This window comes from Silurus meridionalis, chromosome 14, assembly GCF_014805685.1.
Source record: "Silurus meridionalis isolate SWU-2019-XX chromosome 14, ASM1480568v1, whole genome shotgun sequence".
In the NCBI taxonomy this organism is placed as follows: Eukaryota; Metazoa; Chordata; class Actinopteri; order Siluriformes; family Siluridae; genus Silurus; species Silurus meridionalis.
This window is the reverse complement of record NC_060897.1, coordinates 2,773,186-2,781,667: the sequence shown is the minus strand read 5'-3', so window position 1 is coordinate 2,781,667 and position 8,482 is coordinate 2,773,186. Positions and strand designations below refer to the sequence as shown.

At 40.2% G+C, this 8,482-nt stretch overlaps 2 protein-coding genes across 4 annotated transcripts in view; one reads left to right on the top strand and one right to left on the bottom strand.

Annotated features, from left to right (window-relative positions):
* The window catches only part of abcc1 (ATP-binding cassette, sub-family C (CFTR/MRP), member 1), a 35,341-nt gene extending 30,968 nt beyond the window's left edge, over nucleotides 1–4,373 (top strand). The window contains exons 31-32 of the mRNA XM_046866509.1: nucleotides 568–762; nucleotides 933–4,373. Of these exons, the coding sequence (XP_046722465.1) occupies nucleotides 568–762; nucleotides 933–1,041 (304 nt within the window). The 3' untranslated portion in view covers nucleotides 1,042–4,373. The remainder of the gene's footprint in view (nucleotides 1–567; nucleotides 763–932) is intronic.
* A 1,467-nt stretch (nucleotides 4,374–5,840) lies between these two features.
* abcc6b.2 (ATP-binding cassette, sub-family C (CFTR/MRP), member 6b, tandem duplicate 2) overlaps nucleotides 5,841–8,482 on the bottom strand; it is a 39,785-nt gene continuing 37,143 nt past the window's right edge. For all 3 annotated transcript variants that reach the window (XM_046866504.1, XM_046866507.1, XM_046866505.1), the window contains exons 27-31: nucleotides 8,063–8,209; nucleotides 7,824–7,982; nucleotides 7,495–7,661; nucleotides 7,060–7,253; nucleotides 5,841–6,560 (exon numbers count right to left, since the gene is read on the bottom strand). In XM_046866504.1, coding sequence (XP_046722460.1) covers nucleotides 6,451–6,560; nucleotides 7,060–7,253; nucleotides 7,495–7,661; nucleotides 7,824–7,982; nucleotides 8,063–8,209 — 777 coding nt within the window. In that variant the 3' untranslated portion in view covers nucleotides 5,841–6,450. The remainder of the gene's footprint in view (nucleotides 6,561–7,059; nucleotides 7,254–7,494; nucleotides 7,662–7,823; nucleotides 7,983–8,062; nucleotides 8,210–8,482) is intronic.

Below are 8,482 nucleotides of genomic sequence, written 5' to 3'. Positions count from 1 at the left end.
GCCAGGGAACAAAGGAGGAAATGATGATGAGCAGATTCCTGTGTGTTACTGATGATCTGAAGCTTCTGTTCAAATTCCAGTTAAAACCTTCAAAATCACTTTCTTCTTCTTTTTTTTCCTCCTCTTCCTATTCTTTCTCCACTTCTTTTTCTTCTTCCTCTATTCTTCTTTTCCTCCACAAATTTGTATTCCCCCCCATGATTTTCTTTTCCCTTTATTATCCTTCCTTCTCTTTCTCTTTTTTCTTCTTTTGTTTTCTTCCTTTTCCTCCTACTCTTTTTTTTTTTTTCTTGTATCTCCTCTTCTTACTTTTTTTCTCATTTGTTTCCATCTCTTCCTACAGCTTCTTTTTTCTCCTTCTCCTTTTCTTCCTCTTTTTCTCTTCCTTGTCGTCTTCCTTCTCTTTTGTTTCTTCATCTCCTCCTCTTGTGTTACTGATGATCTAAAACTTTATTCTGTTCCACACACAGTGTGCAGGTCAGAGCTGTAACCTGATCCATTAATCTTCTGGATCTGACTCTGGTTCTGGTTTGTGTGTGTGTGTGTGTGTGTGTGTGTGTAAAACAGTTTGGGTCAGAGGCAGCTAGTGTGTTTGGCTCGAGCTCTCCTCAGGAAGACGAAGATTCTGGTTCTGGATGAAGCCACAGCGGCTGTAGACCTGGAGACGGATGAACTGATCCAGTCCACCATCCGCACTCAGTTCGAGGAGTGTACAGTACTGACCATTGCTCACCGCCTCAACACCATCATGGATTATACACGGTACACACACACACACACACACACACACACACACACACACACACACACACACACACATATATATATATATATATATATATATATATATATATATATATATATATATATATATATATATATATATATACACTAAACATAATGATAACGTTTTCCCTGTTGTGTGTCTGCAGGGTTCTGGTTCTAGATAAAGGCCAGATGGTGGAGTTTGATTCTCCATCCAGTCTCATCGCAAACAGAGGGATCTTCTACAAGATGGCCAAAGACTCCGGTTTGGTCTGATTACAATAATACTTAAAAAGGTGATGAATATAAGAAAGCAACAGCAGATCTTTTGATCTGCTCACTCCAGAATTCACTGTCTAGTGTGCAACAGACACACTGTGATACCGTCTATTCAGAAATCCAGCTGCCACTCTGGAATTAACTGTCCATTCTGGAACACTGCTCTCACTCCAGGATTTACTGTCCGTTATAGAACGCCAATTTTAATACAGAGCCCAGTGTCATTCTAGAAAATGTTTTTCTTTTTTTCTTTTCCTGCATCTGAAATGCACAATCTATTCTAGAACACAGGCCTTGTTCTAGAACAACGTGTCCATTCAAGACCCCCGTTCCACTGGTCTCACTCAAGAACCCAGTGTCCATTTTAGATACATTGTTGTGTGCCTGTTTTCTAGAACACAGCTGTCTCTCCAGAAACAACCCTCTGTTTTAAGACACAGGCCAGTTCCAGAACACAGCTGTCACTCCGGCTTAACCGCCTTTTTTTTCTTTTTCCTTTTTTTAAACACAAGCCTCTTTCTAGAATCAAACGGGCTCAATTTACACTCAGGAATTAATTCTCTGTTCACACCATATCACTAGAGAGTTTGTGTCCATTCTAGATCACAGGGTTTTTTTTGCCTCTGAAATGCACAAACTATTCTAGAATATTGCTGTGGTTGGCGGTGTTTTTTTTTTTTTTTTTTTTTTTTTGCGCCTTGTTCTAGAACACAGCGGTCACTCCAGAATCCATCCTCTGTTTAAAAACACAGGGTTTATTTTAGAACCAAGTATCCAGTTCTCACTCCAGAATGAATTCTCAGTTCTACAACCCCAATTTCCTCCAGAACCCACTGCTCATACTAGAACAAGACTTTTGCTTCTGAGACACACTGCCTGTTCTAGAATGCTGTGTTCGTGCCAGAACAAACAGTCCATTCTAGAACCCAGCTGTGGGCAGAGCCTGTGGAGGGACATTGTTATAAGCAAGCACTTTCTTTTCCTGCTGCTGGATGAGCTGTTACTTTAGAGAAATCCCTGAATATTTCACCAAAAAGACGGATTTTAGTTTTGAAATACCAAAAAAAAAGTTTAGGTTAGAATCCATTCTCGTTGACATGCTGGCTTGAAACATGATACCTCATATACACACACACACACACACACACACACACACACATACACACACACACACTTTTGGAAACTAATCTTATCAACCCTGAGTTCTCTTTAGTCTCCGCATTAGCTAAGAAATAAATCTGCCAGTTTGAACAAGAGTACAAAAAGACAGGAGGTTAGCGATGATCTGTGGTGTGTTTCTCACTAGTGCACTCTAAATACAAAAAAGAGGGAAAGAGAAAGCAAAAAGTGTAATGATGCAATAAAGCAACAGTCTGAATGGATAAAAAACAAGGTATGTTAGCTCATGAACACGCCCATAGGAGACAACTCTAGCACAAGAAGCCACACCCACAGGAGACGTTTTTAGCTCATTATGCCACGCCCACACTCAGGTGTCATGTCGCATCGACATCATCACTGTGACGTCGTCTTTCTATCGGATAACAATGGTGGTGACAAATCACCTGTTCTCCTGACGAATGAAAACGCAGTCTTTTGTTTTTCTCCCAGCATACTGCTTTTTTTTCTTTTTTCTTGTTCTGTCCGTTGAATTGTATTGAATATGAGATCTCCTGGTGTTGCCTTTCTGACAGACTTCAGGTCAGGCGACGTCTCCAATAGGCTGTAGTCAGGTCGCTCCTGAATGGTAGACGACGAGGAATTGAAGGTGATGATGATTTAACGTACCGCTGATGTGTGTATCCTTTAAAACCGAGCTTCTGAGGTGAACTGGTGGTTACGTACGGATTAAAACAATAAAACTTGATCCGTCCCTGTCGTTACGTTACAATTTAGCGTGGATTAAATGTCGTTTCCTGACGTGAAAAAAAGTTACAGCTTGACCTGTTACAAAAGCACTGACACTGGAGACTCCTTCCCTCGGAACGAGGTGTTTCTATTGTATAGTGGAGTTTCTGTTATAGAAAATTAATAGACACCTTCTGACCAATCAAAATGCAGCATTCTGTAGCTATGCCATGCTACGTTAGATATAGTTATAGAACGTTGCGCTAATTATTAGTCAGGGAAAGGAGACGTGTGGCGCTCACCGTATCTGTGTCCTGGTCTACTCAGCTATCTTTTCATTTGTTGTTTGAAGATCTAAGTGATGTCCTCATGACCATCATCTACATGTCTGGGATTCTGCAGCCACCACGATGATGATGATGATGATTGAATTAATTCTTTCCTAGGCTTCAAATACGTTACGAGAGATGCGATGTATAGGCTTTTGGCTTCTTATAAACTAACCACCAGGTCACCTCAATGGAGTTTCACGTGGAGGAGACATCCACATCCACATCCAAGTGTGAAGCTTCATGTTGTCATCAGTTAGTTGCCATATGTTAGTGTGGGTTTTTTTCTATGCAAACTTTATTCAATGCTGCTCAAATAATAATAATAATTTTCACATTTTATTTATATATATATATATATGTGTGTGTGTGTGTGTGTGTGTGTATAATATCACACACTGTATGACCAAAAGTTTTTGGACACCTGACCATACATTTGGTACGTTCTTCTTTTTGGACATCCCATTTCATATTGAGTTCCTTATTTGCTCGTATGAGAAGCTTCACTCTTCTGGGAAGAATTTCCATTAGATCCCACTTTTTTTCTTTCTCAATAGGTTTAGGGACAGAGCTGTAGAGCAGGAGATCTTCCACTCCAACCCATGTTATCTTCATTGTGCAGCAATTTCATGCTGGAACAGGTTTGGGTGAAGGGGAAAACTTATCATTACATTCAAATGCAATTGTGCATGTCCGACTCCGTGAGAACAGTTTGGTGAAGATCCACATATGACTATTAAAGTCGGGTGTCCCAATATTTTTGGCCCTACATTGTGTATATAAAACATTTTTCTTTATTATAGTGAGAACGAGGAAATGACTCTGGTAATGAGCAGTTTTTATCTCTCTTCAAATATAATTAGTGCAGGTCCTTTCGAATATCTTTTCTACCTGCTGGTGTGTGTGTGTGTGTGTGTGTGTGTGTGTGTGTGTGTGTGTGTGTGTGTGTGAGAGAGGGAGAGCTGAACGTCTGGAGTTTATTACCAAACCTTTGCATTTCATGTACACCAGATTTGTTTGTTATTTTTATTTATATGGTGCGTGTTCGGTCAGCGAATGCTTATTTGTAATGTACTCGTACTAGTTTTAAAGTGTGCTTCCTTTCATAAAAGGAAATCTCGAGTTAAATAAAATAAAGGAATGGTTTCGTAATCGTCTTCGTGTCTTTTTCTGAGCATGACGAAGCCTATCATTTTTGTGATTCTTTTATGCTTTAATTTAGCTCACCTTTTTTAAACACAGCACACTGTCTCCAGGAAGAGAAAACTGCTATGTATTAGTAGTAGTAGTAGTAATAATAATAATAATAATAATAATAATAATGAACCCTATTGGATATCACATTGCACTGCAGCCTGGAAATTATTTATTACTTAATTATTTATTATAAACATATACTTACTATTATTTAAAAACGTATATTTGACAAGCAAAAAAAAAAAAAAGCCCTATTTTCCTTTCATTATAAATATATTTATTTAGTCAAACTGTCATGTGATGGATCATGGGTTCTTTTCCTGTTTCTTTGCCATGCATTTCCGCATTTGTCCACAAGATGGCCCCATTGTTTGCTCCATCTTGTTTTCCTGAACTGTTCCTTTGGCATGCATTTTTGCTTTTGTCCACAAGATGTCCCTATTGTTCCTTTATATCGGTTTTCTCTGTTCATGCTAAGGCAAATTATTGCTACCTGTACCCTTTTTCTCCAGTGTGTATTTCAGTGTTTATGCTTCTCAGTTTTTTTGTAAGTTTGTTGTCTTTTTCCTTTGCGTACTGGTTTGCTCTTGTAAAAGATTTTTCTAAAAGCTTTTGAGAGTTTTTTCATGGATTATTGTGTTTGTTTTAAAGGAATCTAATGTATATAAATATTTGGCTCTTTGCCTGCTTTTTAGTCCGAGCCCTGACTATGCTGTATCTCTATATAGTAGTAGTAATTTTAACATTGGTCAAATTATTTAATCTGCTTAATCAATATTTGTATTAATATATTAATGTGAGATCCAGTTACCATCGTGACACTAAAACAGGTAGTAATAAAGACTACTTTTTAATTAAGTACATGTCAGAGGCCAAACGTCTTTACTTTAACTTGAGTAAAAAAAAGTGCATTCAGTATATATTAGTAATTAACCAAAAAGCCATTATTTTATATTAAAACGGATCTCTAGCATCAGTAAAACACAGTGAAATAAACGTATACAGTGCGTTCATAAAGTCCCTCCACAGTGACCACATGGAAAATAGTGAAATACATGGATTTAGTTCATGGGAAATTTCAAGCAGCTTTTCCGGAAGACAATTAAACCACATCATGATACTGTGAGAGATTTAATAAATAAATGAGTGAGAATAATGATGAGTTTCATTAAGAGGTGGATCGATGCAGGTAGGACATCACTGAAGGCGGAGGTGTGAAATGCAGTTCCTGTTGTTATTTACATTATAGCAGCTATAAACAGTAGTTTCCCTCACCAACCTTCCACCCCCACCCCCCCATCTTACAAAGTATAAAAAAAGATTCCACTTGGCGAAAACCTTGCCGTCAACTTTTTAGGAACATTATGGAGAACCACATATGGCTGGAAAAGTCTGGTGTCCTGATATTTCTGTTTATTATTTTTGACTGTACAGAAAAACATTTAACATTTTGGCTTAAATATGTGAGCGTATAAAATACAAATAATACAATTAAAAAAAACATCAGCATTTGATGATTTCTAAATCGCTGAAATACGAATGTGCTGGTGCTACAGAACACTTTCTATAAATAATTCATTCTTTTTAAAGAATTGATTCCAGGTGTTGAGGTCATTAATGTAAAGTCAAGAACTTTCAATTGCAGAGGTGGTTTTTACAATCACTCTGTAGAACTTCTTGTTCCTGAGGAGCTGAAGGGAGAAGAAGAAGAAGATAGGAAGAAAGTTGTGGAGGAGGTGGAGGATGTGGAAGAGGAGGAAGAGAAGAAGGCGGAGGGAAAGGAAACGACGGAACCAGAAGAAGAGTAAGAGGAGGAGCTGGTGGAGGAGGAGAAATGGAGAGAATGAATAGAGTGAGTGTATGAGAGAAAGAGAGAGATGAACACATCAGTTACAGTTCTTCTCCGAGTAACACTGTTCATAAGGACCTTCATCATGTATTAAAAAGTATAAAAAGGTTCCAGAAGGTTCTGTCCTGCAGATCTTCATCCTTCAGGAGACCATCACACTTCTCATCTCTGATTATGATGTAATCACACTAGCCCCGCCTCCTGGCACATTTTATAGAAGACGCCTCTCTGTGAGAGCAGGTTTGAGGGCGAATCCATTTCTGTGATAGAACCTCGCTCCATCACCAACACACTGCAAAGAACATCACACACTGCTCAGTCCTGTGTGTGTGTGTGTGTGTGTGTGTGTGTGTGTGTTTAATTCATGATAGTGTTGAGGCAGTGTGTGTGTGTGTGTGTGTGTGTGTGTGTGTGTGTGTGTACCATGTATAATCCATGATGGTGTTGAGGCGGGATGTGTGTGTGTGTGTGTGTGTGTGTGTGTGTGTGTGTGTGTGTGTACCATGTATAATCCATGATGGTGTTGAGGTGTGGTGTGTGTGTGTGTGTGTGTGTGTGTGTGTGTGTGTGTGTGTGTGTGTGTACATGTATAATCCATGATGGTGTTGAGGCGGTGTGTGTGTGTGTGTGTGTGTGTGTGTGTGTGTGTACCATGTATAATCCATGATGGTGTTGAGGCGTGTGTGTGTGTGTGTGTGTGTGTGTGTGTGTGTGTGTGTGTGTGTGTGTGTGTACCGTGTATAATCCATGATGGTGTTGAGGCGGGGTGTGTGTGTGTGTGTGTGTGTGTGTGTGTATAATCCATGATGGTGTTGAGGCGGTGAGCGATGGTCAGTACTGTACACTCCTCGAACTGAGTGCGGATGGTGGACTGGATCAGTTCATCCGTCTCCAGGTCTACAGCCGCTGTGGCTTCATCCAGAACCAGAATCTTCGTCTTCCTGAGGAGAGCTCGAGCCAAACACACTAGCTGCCTCTGACCCAAACTGTTACACACACACACACACACACACACACCAGAAGTCAGATCCAGATGATTAATGGTTCAGGTTACAGCTCTGACCTGCACACTGTGTGTGGAACAGAATAAAGCTTCAGATCATCAGTAACACACAGGGATCTCTCCTCCTCCTTCTCATCATCATCATCATCATCACCACCATCTCCTCTATTCCCTGGCAGACTCATGCTGAGGAGCCAAGAAGAACCCTGAGGGACTTGGTGTACCTGATGTTCTCTCCTCCCTCGGAACACTCGTGGTTTAATTTGTCCTGAAGACCTGACACAAAGCCTTTGAGATGAGCAAGTTCTAGAGCTTTCCACACCTCCTCATCAGAGTAATAATCGAATGGGTCCAGGTTCTTGCGCAGAGATCCAGAGAACAAAACCGGGTCCTGCTCACAACACAAACACGTTTTACACACAGCAAACTAGATGGTCATCTTATGTGAATGTATCTAAATAAAAGGGAAAAAAGGAATTTAAGTTTGTGTGTGTGTGTGTGTGTGTGTGTGTGTATGTGTGTGTGTGTGTGTGTGTATAAATAGAGCACTTACCTGTGGAATGATGGTGATCCGAGCTCTCAGCTCATGCAGTCCGATCTCAGCGATGTTCACTCCGTCTATAAATATCTCTCCCTTCGCTGCCTCAAGGATCCGAAACATTCCAAGTGCGAGAGTCGACTTTCCCGCTCCGGTCCGACCCACAATCCCAATCTGAGAGACAGATCAGAAAGCGATATCACAATTTACCTTTTTTCTCATATTTTTTTTTCTCTGCCCTTCATATAGTTTACCTTTTCTTTCTCCTGGATGTTGAGTGTGATCTCCTTCAACGCCCAGTCCAGACCTTTTCTGTACTGCAATCCATACTGGTGAAACAGGATTGAGCCGGTTTGTGGCCAGTGAGAGGACAGAAGATTGTTCTCCTTCGACCAAGCTGCCTGTAAGCAAAACAGTTAAGTTCAAATGTTCTGATTTCCATCTGTATTTTTAACCTTTTTAAGATTACCTGATTTAAAGTGGTAAAAATCTATTTATGTATTTATATATCTTCAATGCTATAACTGAGGGAAGAAGGTTGTTGCCCAAAATCCCACGATACATGGCCCCATCCATCCTCCCCTCAATACGGTGCAGTCCTCCTGTCCCCTTTGCAGAAAAGCACCACCAAAGCATGATGTTTCCACCCCCATGCTTCACGGTTGGGATGGTGT